Here is a 23,974-nt window from a genome sequence, read left to right on the forward strand (position 1 = left end):
ATTTCTCACAATAACTGTCTATTAGGTTTGTCTTTAGATTTGATGGTTTTTTTTTTAAAAAAAACAACTAGAAATGGTGTCTCTTCTATCAAAACTTTACACATTTAGCCATCCTCAGCCTTTTGCAGAAAATGAGAACCAGTCTATTCAGTGAGGTTCTCGCATGGGAATGTGAAATGAACAACATGAAGGAGAAGTTCATTATTCCAGATGCGGCCCTGAATTGTTGAGTGTTTTCTACAGCATTTTCCATTTTCATTTTGTATTTCCACCACGTGCAGTTTTTTTTTGTATATCCCCAGTACTCCTTTCTAATTTCACCTGTGTATTGATTTGCTACTTCATATTTAATTTTTAGAAATTTATGTTGGCCAGAATTCAATGCAGTGCAAATTAGGAGGGGAGGTGGAGATCCAAAAATGGCTTTTGATATTGAAATACAAATGAATCTGTTAAGCTGTCTTATGTATTTTTTTTCTGGAGGAACTTTTTAAAAAAAAAAAGGTCAATGTGGATTATCAAGTCAAGTTTATTTTCTCTGATGGTACAACCTGACAGTGTTCTCTGGACCTCTGGGCAAAACGCACAGACATAATGCACATGAAGGCAAACAATACAAGTGCAGGGCAAGTATTTATCTAAACAAATAATAAATATTGTTTTATGAATATGTGAGTCTCAGATGGTTAGTATGAGCAGTTCCTTTGGTCGTTATAAATGTCCAAAGTTGCACACCTTTGGTATAAATTTTTAGTTTTCTGAAAAACAAGATGATAAACCATTAATTCTATCATGTAAGTACACTTACTGTTATGAAGAGTTTCATGAAGTATCCCTGGATTTTAATGGCCCAGTGAAAAAAAAATGTCCGTATCAGACACTCTTGAGAGCTTCAGTTCGTTAGTCAAGATTCTGAAGACACTTTAGTGATTTCAGACTAAATATGATAAGCAAGAGAGAATTCTCTGATTTTAAAACAACAGCAGTGCAAATGCAAAATGAGTTACTTTTTAAATATTAGTGGACAAAGAAATTTAATATGCTTTTTTGATTAATATTTGAGTAATATTTTTGATTAATGATAAAGTCCAAAGGTAAAATGATATTGGAGTCAAACTATACAAATATTGGGAAAATTTCTGTCCATTTTCATAGGCAAGATGTTGGACTACTATTTTCCACACTTCTAATTCTTACCTGCATTCCCAATAATTACATTGCGGACTTCCAGGATCATAGTAATTTCAGAGAATGATAAATTCTCGCACTGGTATCTTGTATGTCCATCTGTATTTTATTGCTAAATAAAACTAAAAAGATCATTTCTTTTTGCCTCTTGCCTCAATCGTACCAGTGCCCATGAAGAGTAATAATCTGCATAACTGACTACTGACCAGTGCCAGTGGCATCCACAGTCAAAAATTGTTGAGGCTGATGTTGAAGCTCATCAGTTTCTATCTGTGTGGTGACATGGATCCAATCCAATTTGCCTACTGTAGCAACAGGTTTATGGCAGATGACATCTCACTGGCTTTACCAAAACCCTGGAACATCTGGGCAGCAAAGATGCATACATCAGGGTGCTCTTTATTGTCTTCAGTTCAAAATTCAACTCTGTCATCCCCTCAAAACTAATCCACTAACTCTCAAGACCTGCTCTCGATTTCCCCACTGTGCAATTGGATCTGGGATTTCTTCACTTCCAGACCTTGATCATTGATGATTGGAAAGAACATTTCCACAATCTCCCATCAGTACCAGATCACCACAGGGTGCATACTTAGCCACCAGCTCTTCACCTATGACTGTGTGGCTTGGTATGACAACACCATTTGTTGATAATGCAACCTTAGTGGGCTTTATAAAAAGAGGTGATGAATGAGCATACGGGAGGGAAACTGTAACAGCAACCTGTCACCAAGAAGTTGATTGTAAACTTTAGAAAAGAAAAACCATACGTTTTATGATCCAGTGATCTTTGGGAAATCAGAACTGGAGAGGCTGAGCAAATTTAAATTAGTGGGAGTCACTATGTCAGAGCATCTTTCCTGGACCATCATATCAATGTCATTGTGAAGAAAGCATGTCAGTGCCTCCTTTCTCACTGTTCATAGGAAATTTTGGCAAACTTCCACAGATGCATTGTGGAAAGCGTGATGATTGCCTGCATCATAGCCTGGTGTAGGGGCACTGATACCTCTGAGTGGAAAGCCCCGCTAAAGGTAGTGGGTGCAGCTCAGAACATAGGCAAAACTCTTCCCACCACCAAAATCTATATGGAATGCTGCTGCTGGAGAGCAGCAGCGATCACACCTCCCAGGACGTACACTGCTCTCTCTGCTACCATCAAGAAAGAGGTATATGTGCCACAGGTTCAGGAATAGTTGTTATCCCGCTATCATCTATCTCTTAAATAACAAACTCTGAGATTCCTTTAAGGACTCTTACTTTCTCATTGTTTATTTCTAAATATTTATATTTTCTGTATTGCACAGTCAGTTGGCTTACATTTCTCTCTTCCTTCTCGAGTAGTTTACAGTTAGCGATAAGTAGAAATCCTGCCTGGCAAGCAGGAAAAAGAATCTTGGGGGTATATTTACTCTGACAATAAATCTGATTTTAAACTTTGCTTTTGAACTTCTGTCCAGTCTTCTTCCCTATCACAGACCTGAATACTTCATTTCTCTCAACTTTTACCTATTCCCCACATTTTTTTCTCATTTTAATGTTTGTTTGTCTGATGTAGGTCACGTACCTCAGAATCAGAATTAATTGTCATGAACACGTGTCACAAAATTCATTTTTTGCTGCAGCTTTCACAGGTGCAAAATCTGCTAGAAATTACATTTTTAAAAAAATTAGTCCAAAAGAAGAGGAAGAGAGCTGGAGTCTGTGGTTCATTGTCCTTTCAGAAATCTGAAGGCAGAGCAGAAGTTGTTTTTGTACCAATGGTTGTTCATCCTCAATCTCCTGTATCTCCTTTCTGATAGTAGCAGAGAGAAGAGGCCATGGCCTGGGTGGTGAGGGGTCCTTGAAGATGGAGGCTACTTTCTTGAAACCACCTCTTGTAAATGTCCTTGATAGAGTGAAGACTGATGCCCATGATGGTGCTGGCTGAGGTCACAACTCTCTGTAGTCTTTCCCTGACATGCATTGGCACCTCCATGCCAGGCAAGGATTCATCCAGTCAGAATGCTCTTCACAGTACACCTGTAGAAATTTGCAAGTCTTTGAAGACAAAAAAATGTCAAACTCCTTGGGAAGTATAGCCACTGGCAAGCTGCCTTTACTGATTGCATGGACATGAAGGCCCTAGGATAGATCTTGGGATCGACACCCAGGGATTTGAAGTTCTTAACTCTTTCCACTGCTAACTCCTTGATGAGGACTTAATTTTAATTTAATTTAGATATACAGCATGGTAGCAGGCTATTTTGGCCTACGAACTCATGCCACCCAGTTAACCTACAACCTACAGTACATTTCAAATGGTGGAAGGAAACCAGAACCCCTGGGGAAAACCCATGCTGATATGGGGAGAAAGTACAAACTCCTTGCTGACAGCGCGGGATTTGAAACCTGGTGCTGTAACAGTGTTGCTCTAACTGCAAAGTTAACTGTGCTGACTGGTTTCTGTTCTCCGAATTTCCCCCTCCTGAAGCCTAGCTTTGTTAATGTTGAGTGCAGGGTTGTTGTTTGACACCGTTCAACCAGCTGATCTGTCTTCCTCATTATTGTCATCACCAAATTTGTCGATGGCATTCGAATTGTGCCTGGCCACTCAGTCATGGTGTAGAGCAGTGGGGCTAAGCACGCATCCTTGAGGTCCACCTGAGTTGATTGTCAGTTTTTCCAATTCGTGCTGATTGGTCTTCTGATGAGGATGTCAAGGATCCAGTTGCAGTGGGAGGTCCAGAGGCCAGGTTTTGGAGTTTGTTGACCAGTACTGAGGGTGTGATGACGTTGAATATAGTTGATGAATAAGTAAGTAGACTGATATATGCGTTGCTGTTGTGTAGGTGATCCAGTGAGATTGCATCTGCTGTGAAGCAATTGTGGCAGTATGGGAATTGATCATAACTTTGGTAACAGTTAATTCTGGCCATTTAATTGTGTGGACAAATGGCTGTTTCCGGTTTGATTGTGTGGCTCACTTGTGCTTTACCTCCGACCCCATCTGGCATGTCTGTAGTAAACTCTTGGCTCCTAGTATCTTCCACAAGATACAACTGCCCAGAGGCTGTTGTTGGTCAGTGGATGGTAAAACCTAACTGCACCCACAAATTGTTCCGAAGGCCTCGAGATAACTCATGCCATCAACTCTTTGTTTATTTCTAAATTTCTAGTAATCAATTATTTTAAAACTATTGAAATGTAAAATAATTATATTTGCGTTAAACTTTTGTAAATTAACGAGCATTAATGCTGAAGGCTTAAAACAAAAGCCATGCCAGATACCTTTTCAGTGGAGGTTTCTGATTCAATTCACTGGTTGGGGCAATACTGGATGTCTGATCCAAAGTCAAGGAATGAGATGGAAAATGTCTCTGAACCCTCAACTCTATTGTTAGGAACCACACTTTGGACTAAATGGAAAGCCAATATCCATGTATTTGACCCAGCAGATTTGTGTTTCGGAGTCATGATGCCCTAGAATGCACTGACTCATTCACTTCAACTACACAGCAGATCTCCTCAGAACTGCCGGCTAAATGTTCCAACATTCTGAGTTTTGAGGAATGTGGCATTGACAAATCGTAGATACTGAATTGTGATGAGTTCCCTGGTGCACAACTGTTACCATTTCTTTTCCCCACTTATAATATATAAGTAAAAATAGAATTCTATAATTGCTCAAATTCTTCTATACTTTGGATTGGAGTATATAATCAGTATAAATATTGCCATTCAGAGGGAAGTTATCTGGTTAATCTTGTTAGATGTAATCCTACAAATTTGGAAAATTTGAGGATTTAGCATTTCCATTCAAAGTTAAGATGATAATATGTATCCTGTAGCATTGTTAATTTAGATTGTGGTTAACATCTGTTGAAAACCTTATTTGAGACACTTGCAGGATTGAGAGTCGTTCTCAATCTTTTTGCTTTGCATCACATAAAATCTTGTATTCACGAATGAAGTGAATTTTGTAGATGAGGCTTTCAATGGGGGATAGTGGTTGTGTGCTTGAGTGCTTGTGCATCATTTATTAACGAGGAGCAGGTGTGAATTATTTGCTTCAGAGGTGTTGTGAAAAATCTGAAATATTACTACATCTAGGATATAATGTGTAATTACATTTTTTTGGGGCTTGTGGAAAGTGCATGTGTATTCATTCATAAGGTATGCAAAATAAATTTGATGCTCAGCTTATGTGAATATGTTGTAGGGATGCATTTTCATTCAATTAGACTTTATTAATACCTATTTTCATGCTCGCAGCAGAAAATTTGCATTGGAATATGCCTTTGGCGATAACCAAAGTCTGCAGACATTGTGATTGTAGTTTAATACACAAATGTGCTGGAGAAACTCAGCAGGTCACACAGCATTCTTTGGAGCAAAGATGCATTGCCAATGTTTTGGCCCTGAGCCCTTCGTCAAGGTATGCCTGAATAAAATGGTGGTGGAGATGCAGGTGGAGGAGCACAGGCAGACAGGCAAGAGGTCATAAGTGGAAATGGGTGGGAGTCGCATGTAGCAACATAAGTGATACTTGAGTTCACAGAGTGAAAAACCAAGACAGGCTCTGCTTTATGCTTGATATAAATGAGGATAGCAGAATTTGCTTCTCATTGCTTAAATTGACATTGACTAGGACTTCCAACCTTCTGGATTGTCCTCATGATCTCCAGCAGTTAGATTAATTTCCTGGGTGCTGCTGTATGCATCCTCAAGAAAACATTACTGTGTCATAAAAATATTTTTGGGTCTATTTTGTATGAATGCTCAGCTTATTGCTAAAAAGGTTTTGAGGAGTGGGGGAGGGGGATAGGTGAAGGCCATTTTGTGTGTGAAGGATTTGGAGGGGAAAGCTTTGTATGGAAATATTCAAACAGAATTATTAACCTTGGTGCTAAGTACAAACAGAGATTGGTGAAAATTTCCAGTCACTATTTAGATGAGCATGTTAGTGCTGACTGGATGTGCAAATAAATTGATATTTAAGAGAAAAAGAAAATGGTAGATTATAAAACATTTAAAGTTAATTGTAGACTGACAGGTGCAAAATAGGTTTTGCATGAGCTTTATTCTTCAATTGAGCAAATGATTAGGATAACAAACTTATGGATCTGTGGATCTATTCCAATTTGCCTACTGCAGAAACAGGTCTACGGATGATGCTATCTCTGGTTCTACTCAAAATCAGGAACACCTGAACAGCAAAGATGTTCACATGATGATGCTCTTCAGAATCAGGTTTATTATCATGACCATGTATCACACAAAATTTGTTGTTTTGTGGCAGCATTATTGTGCATAATAGGTGTTTTAAAAAAAAAATGCTATAAATTAAATTTTGTAAATACACTTTTTAATAAAAACTAAATTAGTGCAAAAGAAGTGAAAAAAGTGAGGTAGTGTCTATGGTTCATTGTCCATTCAAAAATCTGATGGTGGAGGGGAAATAGCTGTTTTTGTAACATTGGGCATTCATCTTCAGGCTTCTGTACCTCCTGCCTTTTGGCAACACTTCCTTTCTGATGATAGCAATGGAAAAATCCTATTCCATGTGCCCTTTCACATTACAAACCCAGTATCACGGAGCTAAGGGGAGCCTAACCTCAGCGATAACATCCTGGCTGATGTATTATGTACTCGCAGGCAGTGTATGCTTTTTTCTTTAAGTAGATTGCTCACACCTCACTCTCCTGGTGAGGTGAAGTGGGGTGTATGGGTAGGTATCATGAATGAGAAAACCGAATCATTAGATCTCAAAAGCAAGGACTCTGAATGCAGTTTTGTAGTAAATGATTTTATTTACTAAAGGTGGACGTGAGAATGGTAACGGGCATAATAAATGTGTGCACAGTTTATAGCGAGCATAGGAAAGTAGTAGTGGGAATAAAACATGCGAATGTGGGAATGTTGCTCCAACAATGAAACAGACACTCACAATTTAGATGAAGGTGGGAAAATCGCATTGACAATTAAACACAAGCATAAAAAAAAGTGGTATCTTGCCACCCAACCAACCATCAGAACTGCGAGAAGTAATTTGAGGATTTTTTTTACTCCATACCACAAATGTTTTATGTGGACTGTAGTCATTCTAACAACGTTTCTGTTGTTCTCATTCTGCTCTCTTTCCATATGCTAATTAACAGTGTTCTTGGCTGTGATTCACTTTTTTGCTCTTTCCATTCCCTGTCTCTTTAAGAACCTCCCACACATGCAAGAATGGCATATCAGGTAGCCTGTTCACACTGGAGCCAATTCATAATGGATTGGCTTTGATACTACCTCTCTAGGCAGTTAATTCCCAGGTTGATTTGGACCCCCATACTGGGTTGGGAGCATTCACACTGGCAAATGACCTGGTAAATTACCGGTTAATTCCCACTTTCGAGTGCCAGTGTGAAAGGGGCTTGTTTCTTTCTGCCCTTGATTAGTTTGCACTACCAATTAAGTAGAAATTCTGCCTGGCCCACAGGAAAAATAGAATTTCGGGGTTGTATGTATTTACTGTACTGTAGTCTGACAATTTTGAATCTTATTGCGTTGTACATGTGCAGCAAGACTCTTTTGTTGATATTCACATTTTATGAATGAATTTTATTTTGTACACGTTCAATCTCTACCAAGGAAACTTACGAAATTTTAAAACTGTATACCATCAATTTTGCATCTACATGACCAATGTTCTTCACCTTTATCTTTGACTCTAGTCCCTTTCAACATAGTTCACCGTTTGTCGCAAACTAGTAAGCAAATCAGTTGTACAAACTGAGGGCCATTTTCACCTTCTCAAAAGCCAAAATAATGCTAGCACTTGCATAGCTGGGAATTTTAAAATTTCTAAGTTGCCCTTTCATTCTTTCAGGTGTATTTAAATTACACCAAAATATTGGGGGGAGGAGGGGGGTTTCCCTTTCCCATGTGTGCTTATCTCATTGAAGAGAGTTAAAAGAACATAAATTAACCTTTTTTTTTGTACATCTAGGATACGGGTGTTGGCAAATCCAGCATCGTTTGGAGGTTTGTAGAAGATAGCTTTGACCCAAACATCAATCCCACAATAGGGTGAGCAATGCAACAATATTTTCAACATATACTTAAGAGGCATAAATATTTTCCTATTCCTGGATGATGTGTAATTTGTGATCTCTGATCTATATTTAGGGCTTCTTTTATGACAAAAACGGTGCAGTATCAAAGTGAGTTGCACAAGTTTCTGATCTGGGACACAGCTGGTCAGGAACGGGTGAGTCCATTTAATGCTGCTCATTTTTAAAACCTATGCAAGTATGAAACCATTTGTCTGATTGAAAATTGCTTTACTTATTCTTAGCTTTTCAGTCAGTCCCTTGCCCTTTGATTCTTACAAATAAATAGATCTGCCTTTTGGGAAAGAGAATTATTAATGATGTACTTTACTGATTCAATTATAAAGTACTTAAATAACTTCTGAATATTTTGGAATGTCCTGAGATCATGAATGATGCGATAGAATTGTAAATGTCTTCCCCATCCCTAAACATTAGAACATTAACCAAAACAAGATACAGCTAGTAAATTGTCATTTTAAAATGCTTAATATTTTTGCTATATAGTTGATTATTGTACACTTTTTCAAGGGGTTGACTATTGGAGATTTATCAGATCTACCTTATTGAATTTTTTTTACCCTCAACACTGGATACTACATGGATGGAAGGGGTATGCAGATCAATGGGACGAAGCAGAATAATAGTTTGACATAGACTGGAAGGTCTTGTTTCTGCTGTTTTTGAGTATGGTTCACTTTATTTAAAAAAAACACTTTATAGTCATAGAGAAAAGGAGTACATGTATAGGAGATTGTGAACTGCCATCATTGGCGGGATGGGGTATATGACTGTACAGGCCTGTGTGAAAAATTATAATAAAATATTCCAAAAAAAAACCTCCCTATAAGCACAGTAGAAGTCCAAAAATCCTGATACCAGAAATCTAGAATCTGGACAGTTTGAAAACTCTCAATCTTTTTAAAATTTAGCTTCCTTTTGTGTGCATGCACACGTAAGCCCCACAGATGCATAACAGCAACAAGCATCCATGTGGTTGCAGTTTTGAAATGGGCAATCAAACTGTGACAACGCTTTAATGCATCGAATCCACGCTGCTGAAGATCCAACTGCGCTGGGTAGGTCACGTCTCCAGAATGGAGGACCATCGCCTTCCCAAGATCGTGTTATATGGCGAGCTCTCCACTGGCCACCGAGACAGAGGTGCACCAAAGAAGAGGTACAGGGACTGCCTAAAGAAAGCTCTTGGTGCCTGCCACATTGACCACTGCCAGTGGGCTGATCTTGCCTCAAACCGTGCATCTTGGCGCCTCACAGTTCGGCAGGCAGCAACCTCCTTTGAAGAAGACCACAGAGCCTACTTTACTGACAAAAGACAAAGGAGGAAAAACCCAACACCAACCCCAACCCACCAATTTTCCCTTGCAACCGCTGCAACCATGTCTGCCTGTCCCACATCGGACTTGTCAGCCACAAACGAGCCTGCAGCTGACGTGGACATTTACCCCTCCATAAATCTTCATCCACGGAGCCAAGCCCAAGAAAGAGATATATAGCATACATATTTATAAACCCATTATAATGGATCCTAAAGTAGATAAACTTTGTCATGTGAAGGTAGGAATATGTTGAAATTGAATGACAAACTTGAAATTGAGAATCTTGAGCGTGGTGCGAGCAATTCTGTTCTGGTGGAAACATCTGACATTGGAAAATCTACAATTTGCCTTTTTTATTTAAAAAAAAAAGTTTAGAATTCAAGAAATCCCAGCCTTGTCTGGGCCTTACAATAGAATTGCTGGAAGAAAAAGTTGACTGCCTGAGAATTTTAAATTTAGACGTGCAGCACAGTAACAGGCCATTTGGGCCCCCGAGTCCGTGCCACCCGATTAACCTACATCCCTGGTATGTTTCAAACAATGGTAGGAAACCAGAGACCCTGGGAAAAACCCACTTAGGCACGAGAAGAACATACAAACTCCTTACAGTGCAGGATTCAAACCCTGGTCCTGATCGCTGGCACTGTAAAGGCATTGCGCTAACTGCTATGCCAACCATGCCACCTCGAGTCCAGACAATCTGGACCAATCTAGTTGCTGAACAGTCTGGATTTTTTGACTTCTACTGTAATAGAATCCTTTGTGACAACTCCATTTTAGACATTTGTTTTCGGTACTCAAGCCCTTGAAATTGTATCTTCCATGAGTCTACTCCATAATTTACCACAGGCATCTTTTGGAGGAAATTGTTTAATTACTAAAATATTTTGTAGCGTACACTTCCAGTTCTATGTTATCAATAGAGTAGAGAATTTTAATTTTGTACCTTCTGAAAGGTTTCATAAATTTATTATAATTGAAATACTTGTAGATTGAATTTTTTCTATTGAAAAAGAAGCAGTTTTTGTGGATGCTGTCTGATCCAGCTAAGTGTTCAGAGCATTTTGTATTTTTTAACTGTTTTTTGAAAGGTGCTGATAGGTACATTGAAACTCTGATCATCAGGATTTCTGAATTGTCCAATAATAGATTGCAGGTGATGTTTCTCATACTTCACTGAAACTCAGTGGAGTTCTTGTTCCTGTGATCCTCTGTGAACGTATTTTTAAATAAAAATTGTTTTATGCAAATGTGTTGGGGCATTGGAGTAATATCCAATGTTGAATGCGGGGTGGTAGGTGAAGACCAGGTGAACTCTTTCCTTTTTGCATCTAGTGGGGGGGAGGGACCAGGTCAGATGGAAAATGACCATAGTAGGGAAGCCATGATTTTTGAAGGAGGGTGTCTCCGATATTCTGGAATGGAAAGCCTCATCCTGGGAGCAGATGAGATGGAGGAATTGAGAGAAAGGAATAGAATTCTTAAAGGAGGCAGTATGGGAAGAGGTGTAATCAAGGTAACTGTGGGGTTGGTATGTTTATAGAAGATGTCTATAGGTGATTTGTTTCCTGAAATGGAGACAGATTAAGAAAGGGGAGAGAATTATCAGAGATGGACCAAGCAACTGAGGTTGGGGTGGAAGTTGACAACCTTTCTCCCCTGCAATATCAAGGATCTTACACAAATAATTCCACACTGACAGACATGTTCATAGCCTCATGCACACCTAAAATCTGCCTGTCTGCTTTTTGCTCATACCTTGATGAAGGGCTCAGCCCCGAAACTTGGTATCTATCTTTGTTTCTTATAGTCCCTATGGAGCCTGCTGTGTCTCTCCAGCAATTTTTTTGTATTTAATACTCTGGTAAAGCAGTTTTGTCTATTTGGGTTTTTTATTTAGAGTTAAATAACTTGATCAGGCTGAAATTTATGCACTGATCATTTACTCAAGAGGATCATGCAACGAAGTTCTATTAAAAATGTTCTATGGTAAATTGCTCCATCCTGTAATCATGTGGTTTCCTTCACAAAATTTGATAAGATATCAGATTAGCTTGTGCTAGGCATTCAGCACATTTTTCATAATTTCTACTGTGGTTGTTTGTCACTCAGAAAAACCTGTGAATCGATGGAGTTACAGGTAATAAATGTGTATATATAGATGATCTTGTTTTAATTTGCAGTTGTAGCATTTCACACCAAAAAACCCTCTTACTTTCTCTTCAACTTAAAACTATTTTTCTATTGTTCCAAATTCTGTCAAAGGGTCTTAGACTCAAAATGATGACTTTCTCTCTCCCAGCAAATGCTGCCAGACCAGAGTGTATCCAGTCTTCCCTAATTCTAAATCAGTAGTTTGGAAAGTTTGTCCATTATGGTAAAAGCAGGGGATGCATTCCTAGGAAACCGTGTACTTTACTGTTTTCTATAATGTGAAGCACTCATCAGTGGTTTAGAGAAAAAAAATCTGTTAAATTTCATGTGAAACAAGAAAGTCTACAGATGCTGCGATTGGAGTTAATACAATCAAAAGTGCTGGAGAAACTCCTGTTCCTGCAGTGTTCTTGGGAGGCAAAGATATTTCATTCACATTTCCCGCCTGAGCCCTTCAAAGGAATGAGCAAAAAGCTGGTATCTGAGGGCAAATTTCAAGTTCGTTTATAATTGTCTGATTGTACGTGGCTTTTTTTTTCCAAACCACAGTACATACGCACAAAATCACACGTACATAGAATTTCAAATGCACTTTAGTATTTTGGGATGATTTACTTGGTTACAGGATACTGTTCATCAATCTCACAGCCTGCAAGTTATTTCCAAGCCTGGCAGTTCTGATTTTGATGTATTATGTTCCACCTCAAAATGCTGTGTTGGATGGAAAGGATGCTCAATCGTTCTTTGAGCCCTATTTAAACAATAAATGTTGTCAATAGAGGAAAAGGACACCCCAGTGATCTTGGCTGTTTTGACGATCCTCTGTATAGACTTCCGGTCTAATGTTTTGTTGTTTCCAGACCACACAATGATGCAACCAGACAGGACACTCTCAATTGTGTTCCTGTAAAACCTTGTGAGTGTAACCTGTTTCTCAAATTTTTGGTCAGTAATTTGTGAAATCTGCGAGGGCTAAATGTCTGAATGACTATTATGTCTTCTTTGGCTTGGCTTTGCGGACGAAGATTTATGGAGGGGTAATGTCCACGTCAGCTGCAGGCTTGTTTGTGGCTGACAAGTCCGATGCGGGACAGGCAGACATGGTTGCAGCGGTTGCAAGGAAAAATTGGTTGGTTGGGGTTGGGTGTTGGGTTTTTCCTCCTTTGTCTTTTGTCAGTGAGGTGGGCTCTGTGGTCTTCTTCAAAGGAGGTTGCTGCCCGCCAAACTGTGAGGCACCAAGATGCACGGTTTGAGGCGATAAGAGCCCACTGGCAGTGGTCAATGTGGCAGGCACCAAGAGATTTCTTTAGGCAGTCCTTGTACCTCTTCTTTGGTGCACCTCTGTCTCAGTGGCCAGTGGAGAGCTCGCCATATAACATGATCTTGGGAAGGCGATGGTCCTCCATTCTGGAGACGTGACCTACCCAGCGCAGTTGGATCTTCAGCAGCGTGGATTCGATGCTGTCGGCCTCTGCCATCTCGAGTACTTCGATGTTGGTGATGAAGTCGCTCCAATGCATGTTGAGGATGGAGCGGAGACAACGCTGGTGGAAACGTTCTAGGAGCCATAGGTGATGCCGGTAGAGGATCCATGATTCGGAGCCGAACAGGAGTGTGGGTATGACAACTCTGAAAAATGGCAATTGGATCCACAAATCAGAAATAGGTTTCCACAAAACAGATCAGCTTGTGACCAAGATGTTAATTTTTGTTTATTCAAGAGTTTTAGTGACAATTTATAATCTATTATAAACCACCCACCCTCTCTCTCTGTGATTCCATTTGGTCTCCTCCATTCTCACCTTCTCATTTCATGTTCCAGCATTGGCTGCCTTTATCTTCTAATCACCCACTTCACCCCATATAAGAACCTTTCTCCATCTGACCAGTTTTTCTTGCCTCTCTCCCTTTATCTGGCAACTGCACTCCTCTGTCATAGTTCACCATTATTATTTGGGGACCTGTTCTGGTAAACTTGTACCTCTCACTTTGTCCGTTTTAGATTGGTCGCAGTGTTTGAGCTACCGAAAGAAAACAGAGACACACAAGAGCACTTCAGTTATACAAAGCTTTATTACTAAATCTAAAGCTGATTTCAAATTACAATATGCAAGCCCTTCCCAATTATACGTATCAACGCCTGGACTGGTCCCAACTGCCGAAGCGAGGCAACAACTGCACACTTGTCTGGGCGCCGGTAGCAGCTTCTCCACCTCCCCCGACCAGGACTTTGGTTGGACTCTAGAAGTTCTTCTTGCTGAGAGATGTTTCTACCCCTCAGAGAGGCTCAAACTTCAGCAGTGGGACCATGGTTTATATTACCCAAAAATTGTTTACTCATAGCTTATCTCTTTGAATAAATTATTTACTTATTCTCAAGGTCTCCTGACAGTCTGTGACCAACAAAAGACAACTGCATCTCTGGGCCTCATGGTGTAAATTAGATTGTCTTCTGATTCAACTGCATCCCTGGGCCCCATGGTAGAATTTAGATTGTCTTCTGATTCACATGCATACATTCTTGCATAAGCTGGTCTAAATCCTCCATTACAGGACCCTGTCTCATTCCCCCACCTTGTCCTCTTTACAGAGCTTTGGTACCATCTTTCCTTAGTCCTGATGAGTTTTAGTTCGAAGCATTAACTGATGCTGCTCAACCCACTGAGTTGCTCCAGAAGATTGTGTTTGGCTTCAGATTCCAACCTCTGCAGTCTCCTGTATGTATTTGATGTCCATAATGGGTGACCTTGCCAAAAACATATTCTGGTATTGGGTCTTCAGAGAGACACTAGCTTGACTTTATTTAAGCTGCCACTGTACCTAGCATTCTGTCAGTTATGTTATTGCAGATACATTGAATTGTAGGTTTTATTTTTTGGTGGAAATTTGCAGAGAAATTTGAAATTGCTTGGTTTTAGGGTTTGCACCTTTCTCCTAATAAAAGTTTTAAAAATTAACATCACTTTAGCCACTTTCAGGTGGCCACAATACACGACTGTAAAGCAGCCTATTGTACTCCTATGCTGCTGTCGGGTGGTCACCTGAAAGTGGAGAACCCGTCCAGGAGGTTTACCTACCTAGCCCTTCTCCTGTTGGTATAATATCTTGCTCCAAGAATCCCCCATTGCATCTGAAATCAGCTCAGGCAAAGCAGCATTCAGGTACCTAGCAGCGGTCAGGCTGTGAACAATCAGCTGGGGACAGCCACCCTACCCCCTGCCTGACAGTCCCCTCCCGGCCTCCTCAGCCCTGTGCTGGGGGGCTGTCAGTCAGCGTGGAGGCAAGCTGACAGGCAGCGGGGAAACGTGAAAGCAGTGGTGAACCAAACGGAGCAGTCCGTGGTTGTAACTCTCAGGACTAATATTGTTGCACACGCCGACGTTAGTCGCTGTGAAGGAGCATACTTGAAATGGGAGCACGGATTGTAGGAGCGTTGATGTATCATATAAGGTCACTCTACTAATGCATTCAGACTTGTAACAATGGTGATCATGGATAGGAAGGAATCTCTACAAGTTTAAAGGCAAGCATATTTTCAGCATTATCAATAAATTTAATGATGGGAGTGTAAAAACTTTATTTCAAACAACAACATCAAGAAAAAATTAACGCAATGTTTCAGACGCTTAAAACTGTCAGACGGCTGCCCCTGCCCGGACTTGGGAACCGGCTTTTGATCTGCGGCCCCTCTCCCCGGTTCAGACCTTTCAGGTGGCAGAACACCTCCTTCAGCGCTGTCACCTGAACGTCCCTTCGCAGGCAGACACCCGCAACCTGCTCTGGAGCCGCATTCTCCAGGCGATTCCACCTGAAAGCGGCTTTTGATTCCTATATTTCAAATGGATGATTCATTCCAGCATTTTCTAGAGATGTGAACTATTGAGAGAGCTGATAAAAGTTTGAGACCTGGGCCGATACAGCTGGCCAGCGCTGCTCTTAGTAGAGGCCTCGCCTTTGACACACAACCCCCCCCCCCCCCCCGACACCCCACCTCACTGAGTTCTGTGGATGCCATGTTGCAGAAATCTTCTTTCAACTCCATCTCTGTCCTCACTTCTACAATCTGAATTCTTCATCCACTACAGACTCCTTCACTTTAAACCTTCGTCCTGCTCCTGGAAACCTCATTCCAGCTTTCTTCCTGGTCTGGATCTTTAAATTTCCAACTGCCACCGAGGCTTCAATAGTCTCGACTTCACCTCTACCCTCACTCATTTCTGTCTCACCCCCTGAGAAAGCTTGGCTCTCCACACTAATCCCAACCTCAGCATCAAACCCGCAGACCAGGGTGATGCTGTTGTGGTTTGGTGCCCTGACCTATTTGGCTGAAGCCAGCCAATAATTCTCAGACATCTCTTCTTACTTACCTTCCAACAGAACCCCACCAAAATTCATCAGATTACTAACATACACAATCTCTGAACTCATCATTTCCAGTCCATCTCGCTTGCAGGGCCTCCAACCTCATTGTTTCCCAACACTGTACTGCCTGGTTCTACCTCCTAGACAAGATCCACAAACCCAAATTTCCTGACAGACTCATTGTTTCTATGTGCTCCTGCCTCACAGAACTGGTACTTCAAAATTTCAACCTTCCCCCTCCCCTCCCCCGCAAAGTCCAGGTCCACCCCACCTACATCATCCACGATACTTAACATGCCCTTCATCAATTCAACAACTTCCAGTTCTCCGAACTTGACCACATGTTGCCATTTCCACCAGTGATCCCATTGCCAGCTTCCACAGCAATCGCTCCCTCTGTGACTCCCTTGTCCACTCCTCCCTTCCCATCAATCACCCCTTGGGACCTCCCCCTTTGACTGCAGGAGGTTCTCATTTGTGCCCACACATCCTTCCTCACCACCATTCAGGACTCCAGAGTCCTTCTAAGTTAAGTAACACTTCACTTGAGAATATGCAAGGGTTCTGTACAGTCCGGTGGTCCCATTGTGGTCTCCTCTACATCTGAGAGATTGGACGCAGTCTGGGAAATCACTTCGTTGAGTACCTCAGCTCTGAATGCCGCAGTAGCATGGATCTCCTGGAGGTAAATCCCTTCAATTGCCCACCCCACTACATGTCTGTCCATGGTCTGCTGGACCACTCTCAAATTGGAGGAACAACATCTTGTATTTACGTCTGGGCATCCTCCAATAGGATGGCATTAACATTGACTTTTCTGGTTCCATTAGCCTGCCCCCACCCCATGCATCTTTCCCTATTATGCCTTTTACACAGTCACTTTGTTCTGGGACGTTACTGCCTTTTCTGCAGCATGTATACTTTGTAAAAAGCATGGAACTAGAATGGGGGCACCATTCCTGTCTTTTTTTTTCACCAAAGCACTTAGTAAAACTCCCGAACAGCCTGCAGTGTAAACTAGCATTCCGGGACCAATTCAAGTTATGTTTTATTAATTTTTTATTAATTATGTTTTATTAAATTGTGCGTGTATTTTCCCTATGCTCCTTTATACATTATGTGTATATGTCATTACATTGTGAGCATTTTTCCCATGCTCTTTTAAACATTGTGTGCATATGTGTTTTATTCCAGCTATGATTTTCCCATGCTCTCCTATTAATTGTGTGTTAATAAAAGTAATATTTGATAGTCCGTGTATCCAGACTCATCTCTCATGGACTTGACACTTTTTCAACACAATAATGACCAGTCCAGGGCCCGACAGTGTTACCCTAATTATCACCCTAATTTCAACCTGGCATACAAGACCAGGGGAATATTTTTGAGCCATTTTTTTGCAGGAAAAACAAGTAGGTCTAACATGTAATCAAATATGGTATGTTATACATGACACTAGACGCAGACACTGACGCTGTTACACATCAAGCCCCTTTTCACGGAATGCCAGCTTGCTATGTAAAAAGGCACACTGACCCGGGAAAAATGCTGGCATTTTGGAGAGTCTTCATTATGGAAATTTTGCGAAATTTGAGGTTTTTTTTAAATGTATTTGTCTCCTTTCCCTTAGCTGTCTCTTCTCTTCCTCTTTCCCACCCCGTGCCCTTTCCATACAGTCAAAAACTACCCCCTCGCCCTATTAATTCTCACCTTTCATCTCTTCTGTCCTCTTATGGTATCCAATTAGCTTTTTGCTCACCTTCAGGAAGGCATCAGGTCTGAAGCGTCAGTAATATTTCTTTTTCATCTATGGACGCTGAGAAATCTGCTGAGTTCTTCCAACATTTGTTTTTACTACATTCACAATGTCTGCAGACTCCATTACAGCTGGAAGCAAACAATTGATAGGAATGGGAAACATAGAGCAAGAAACTTTTGAGTTCTGTCTGCAAAAGTATTGCAATTTGTTTTTATTATTCAAGAAAAGGATGATTAACACTACATGAATCTTTGTGAAAAATAGAAAGAAAATGGCCTTTTTTTTCAAGACTTCATTTTGGAATTGCTTGAGGCCGGAAGTGGAAGATGTGTGAACTGTAGTACCGGTCTATCACATCTGCTTTCCAGATGGTGTGCTCCTTTTATTTGAAAAATAAAATTTTCATTTATAGACCTTTTCATCTTATTTTTACATTATCCTAAACTGTTTAATAATGAATTAAATCACTTGAAAGTGTGAATAGTGCACCAGTACCATCAGTCCCAGGTTCTGCAAACAACAAACAGCTGGAGTGACTCAATGGGTCAGGCTGAATCAATGAACAGTTAGTTTTGAGTCATGACCCCTTAGGAGGCTATTGCGACATGGGACCTAGAGCTGAAACATTGCCCATCCAGTTCTCCACGAATGATGCCTGACCCACTCAGTTCCTCCAACTTCCCTCTGTTCATTCAAGAGTCCAGCATCTAGTGTACTTCCCCACTTCAAAGAAGTTTTCCTTCTCCCTCCAGGAGTCCTGTGAAGTTCTCTCATAAATAATTATCAGAGGCTCTGATAGATTAGTGGGTAGAGAACTGATCTTATAAACCAGGGGTTGTGAGTTCATTCCTCACTGGGGCTTCATTACGGTAGACAAAGTTAAAGAATTTCATGTATGTTAAATTATAAATGTAGCATCATGTGACAATAATGGAACCTTTACCTTTAATGATTCTGTCCCCTCTTCCCCCCCCCCCCCCCCCCCATATCCCTTATATTTTCATCTGCTCTATGGCCATGTTCTCACCAAAGCTCTCGACTACAGCCACGTTTCTTTCCACTGAATGCCTTCATTACCGTCTTGTTCCATATTCCAGGTTTTTGACTCAGTCCAGCCAACATCTTCAATATATGTATTATTCCATCTATGGCTTCTCTCAGCTGTTTTCTCTCCAAGCCCTACACTTTGAGTCTCAAAAGGAACCCAACCTGAAACCTGGACTATCCCTTGTCAATAATACTGCCTGACCTGCTTAGTCACTCCAGCTTTTTTTTTGCTCAAGACTTACATCTGCAGTTTCTTGTGTCTCTTCCAAGAATACTTATTTAGTGTGTGTGGAGGTTGTGTTATTTATCTTCAGATTAAAATACTGAATGCAGTATACTGGAAAATAATCAAAATTTGGGTCTGAATTCCTTGAGGCATGTCCTGGAGATTTTTTAAACTTTATTTATTCATTCAAAATACAGATAGTAAATAACATATACAACAATGAACCATAAACATGAACATTATATTTTATAGAAAAAAAAAGAAAAGAACCCCCCCCCCAAGAAAAAAAAATTAAGGAAAAATTAAACATACATATTGAGATCTAATCAATGTAAATCAAAATGTAAATATTCTGAATATAACAACCACTTACTAATAAAAAACTATAGTTATCACGTGAAACATATGTAATTTTTTCCATTATTAAACAATATTTCATCTCATTATGCCATCTATTAATATCTATCATATTTGTATCTTTCCACGTACTAGCAATACATTTTTTCGCTACAGATAATGCTAAATATACAAAAGCAAGTTGAAATTTATCTAATCCCAAACCTTTCAAGGTTGCAAACTGCCCAATAAAAATACTGTCGGATCTAAAGGTATTTTAATCTTATACAGGTATTCTAAAAACAATTGAATTTTCTTCCAAAATGATTGTGTGTGTGTGTGTGTGTGTGTGTGTGTGTGTGTGTGTGTGTGTGTGTGTGTGTGTGTGTGTGTGTGTGTGTGTGTGTGTGTGTGTGTGTGTGTGTGTATATATACATGACCAGACAGCATAAAAAAAAGTTCCAACAGAATTACCACATTTAAAACACACATCTGATTCACAAAAAACACACTTTTTTAGTTTTTCAGGTGTTAAGTATAATTGATGTAAAAAAATTATAATTTGTTATAATTCATTGCATAGCGTGCATTTATCAGTCTAGTTACACTATCATAACAAATATCTAACCAATCATCCTCGGGGAAAAAAACCAATGTCCACTTCCCATTTACCCAACCCTTTTTATCCATACCATCCTGTAATATTTGATACATAGATGAAATATAACCCTTCTCTGGTACCTTCATAAGAAAATTCTCAAATTTAGTCATTTCAGGTGAAATCATATCTCTACCAAACACATGTTTTACCAAAGATCGAATTTGATAATAAAGAAACAAAGAGTTCTTATCAATACCGTAACTGTCCCTTCTCTGATTAAAAGATAAAAATTTACCTTCTTTAAAACAATCTCCCAAATTTTCCACACCTTTAAGTCTCCAATGTAATAAACTTCGATTGTGTATTGAAAAAGAAATAAGTTGATTATTATACAACGGAGTCAAAGCCGATAATTCACCCCTGGAACCTATCATTTTCTTTTTCTTTGTCCATAACTTCATTAAGTGTTTTAGTATAGGAACATTATGTTGCTATAACAAATTTATATTCCATCTAAACAAAAATTGATGTATTTCAAATTCAAAAATATTTGCCATCTCAATTTTGGCCCAACTAGGGGGCCATTCCAAATCCATCATTGAACTAATAAATTTAAGTTGGGCTGCTTCATAATAATTTTGAAAATGTGGTAAACGAAGACCCCCTAACTCATATTTCCAAGTTAATTTATTCAAGGCTACTCTTGAAAATTTACCTCTCCATAAAAACTCCCTAACCATTTTATTCAAATCTCGAAAAAAAATATTATCAAGTAAATACGGAATAGATTGAAACAAATATTGCATACGCGGAAAAATATTCATCTTAATTGTATTTATCCTACCCAATGTTAATAGGTAAATCTTTCCATTTAATCAAATCGGTTTTAATTTTTTTAATAATGAAACATAATTTAATTTATATAAAGATTGATAATTAACATTCAAAATTATACCCAAATACTTAATTCGATCAGTCCATTTCAAATTAAGAATATTCTTATAAGCTGAATAATCTCCTTCACTTACCGGTAATATTTCATTTTTTTCCCAATTAACTTTATATCCAGAAAAACATCCATATTGTATCAGACACTCCTTCAAGAGTAAAAGTGATTGAGCTGGATTTGTTAAATATGGCGATCTTTGGGTATTAGTAAAAACCGAGGCAACTAGGGAATTATAAAGAAGTTTAATCCAAGATATAAATATCGGACTAAAATTAAATTTTTCAAGAACTGTAAATAAATAAGGCCATTCTACTCTATCGAAGGCCTTCTCAGCATCTAGTGAAATAACACATTCTGAAGACTTATGTGAAGGAGTGTAAATAATATTCATCAATCTTCTAATATTAAAGGAGGAATAACGATTTTTAATGAATCCAGTCTGGTCTTCAGAGATAATATATGGTAATATCTTCTCTAGCCTTGTCGCTAGAATTTTAGAGAAGATCTTAGAATCAACATTCAACAAAGAAATAGGTCTATAAGAAGAACATTCGGTCAGGTCTTTATTTTTTTTCAAGATTAGAGAAATCGTAGCTCTGTAAAATGATTGTGGTAGTTTACCCAATGTGATAGATTCATCAAACATCTTAATCAGCCAGGGAGAGAGAGTAGAAGAAAAAGCTTTATAAAATTCCACAGAATATCCATCGGGACCTGGTGCTTTCCCCGAGTTCAGTGAGAAAATAGTATTATTGATCTCCGAATCTGTAATGGGTTTACTTAATTCTAAGTTATCTTGAGGTAATACTTTTGGGAGTTTCAAATGTTCTAAAAAATTAAACATATTACTAAGGTCTTGAGGGGATTCTGTACTATATAAGGATGTATAAAAATTTTGGAAAGATTGATTTATCTCTTCCTGGTTAACAGTCAGTTCTCCATTCTGTTTGCGAATCTCCACAATTTGGCGTCTAGCTGAAATATTCTTCAGATGATTAGCCAACAGTTTACCCGATTTCTCACTATGCACATAAAAATCAGATTTAGATCTAATTAGCTGGTTTTCAATCGAAGATGTAAGTAACAAATTATATTCCATCTGCAGTTCAATTTTGTTTGTAAAGTTCTTCAGTAGGATCAGTCACATATTTCTTATCAATGTCTTTAATCTTCTCAACCAACAGATGAATCTTGTTTTTGATGCATTTCTTCAAAGCTACTGAGTAAGAAATAATTTGACCACGAATATAAGCCTTGAATGTATCCCACAATATTCCATAAGAAATTTCCGTAGTGTAATTTGTTGAAAAGAAAAAGTTAATTTGTTCTTTCATAAATTTAACAAAGTCTAAATCTTGCAATAATGTAACATCAAAACGCCAGTGCTTAATAGTAGAAACAGAGTCTTTGAATTTAAGAGAGAGTTGTAATGGAGAGTGATCTGAAATGGCTATAATGTCATACTTACAAGCAGTTACAAGTGGAATAGCCCTTTATTATTTAACTTAGCTTTAGCTTCAGAACCATTGGCAATTGCTATCAGAGAAGCACCCAATATTACTGGTATTATTAATTGCAGGGATATTCATAAAGTATCACTATATGCAGATGATTTATTGTTATATATTTCCAATCCTGAAAATTCTATTCCTGCAGTTTTATCTTTATTAGCCCAATTTAGTAATTTTTCGGGATATAAACTGAACTTAAATAAAAGTGAATTATTCCCTTTTAATGGATGGGTTCCTATTTATGATAGTTTACCTTTTAAAATAGCTAGAGACCATTTTATATATTTAGGGATTAAGATTACTAAAAAACATAAAGATTTGTTTAGGACTAATTTTTTCCCTCTATTGGACCTGATCGGCAGTTTACTTACCAATTGGTCACCATTATCCCTATCCATGATAGGCCGAATTAATGCTATTGAGATGATGATCTTACCTAAATTTTTATATATATTCCAAGCTATACCTATTTTTGTTCCTAAATCTTTTTTTGATAAGGTCGATTCTAAATTGTCCTCGTATATCTGGCAAAACAAGAATCCTAGATTGGGGAAAAAATATTTACAGAAATCTAAACTAGAGGGAGGGTTGGCATTACCCAACTTTAGAATTTATTACTGGGCAATTAATATTAGTTACTTAAGGTATTGGTTGAATTATTCAGAATTATCTCTAAATCCCCATTGGGTAAATTTAGAAATTAAACCGATACAAAATTTTTCAATTAGCTCTATTTTGGGAGCTGCTCTCCCTTTTACTCTTACTAAATTATATAAACAAATTGATAATCCAATGGCTAAACATACACTACGTATATGGTTTCAATTCCGGAGATTTTTTGGCCTAAGTCATTTTATCTTGGAAACTCCTATTGTACTAAATTTCCTTTTTCATCCCTCTCTAATTGATCAAGCTTATTTACTCTGGAAAGTTAAAGGATTTGTAAAATACACCAATACATCATCGGCAAATAAATTAATTTTATATTCCTCATCTAAAACTTTCATACCTTGTATCTGTGTATTTTGTCTTATCAGCTGTGCCAAATGTTCGATCACTAACGCAAACAAATCTGGTGATAAAGGACATCCTTGACGAGTTGATCGAGTCAATTTAAACAGTTCCGAAATCAAACCATTCGTCAATACTCTAGCTACCGGTTTACTATATAAAGCCTTAATCCAACCAATAAAAATAGGACCAAACTTAAATTTCTCCAGAACTTTAAACAAAAAATTCCACTCAACTCTATCAAATGCCTTTTCTGCATCTAAAGATATCACCATCGGGTGATCTAAAGATTGTCGAAATCTATTAATCAAACTAATCACACGCAGAATATTATCTGAGGCATATCTTCTTTATGAAACCTGTCTGATCCATATGAATCAACTTAGCTAAAAGTTTAGCCAATCTATTCGC

General features: G+C 38.7%; 1 protein-coding gene across 6 annotated transcripts in view; it reads left to right on the plus strand.

Moving 5' to 3' along the window:
- The window catches only part of rab22a (RAB22A, member RAS oncogene family), a 79,674-nt gene that overhangs the window by 20,003 nt on the left and 35,697 nt on the right, over positions 1 to 23,974 (plus strand). For all 6 annotated transcript variants that reach the window (XM_069884838.1, XM_069884833.1, XM_069884836.1 and 3 more), the window contains exons 2-3: positions 8,165 to 8,244; positions 8,344 to 8,425. In XM_069884838.1, the coding sequence (XP_069740939.1) occupies positions 8,165 to 8,244; positions 8,344 to 8,425 (162 nt within the window). The remainder of the gene's footprint in view (positions 1 to 8,164; positions 8,245 to 8,343; positions 8,426 to 23,974) is intronic.

The sequence above is a fragment of the Narcine bancroftii genome, chromosome 6, assembly GCF_036971445.1.
Source record: "Narcine bancroftii isolate sNarBan1 chromosome 6, sNarBan1.hap1, whole genome shotgun sequence".
Taxonomy (NCBI): Eukaryota; Metazoa; Chordata; class Chondrichthyes; order Torpediniformes; family Narcinidae; genus Narcine; species Narcine bancroftii.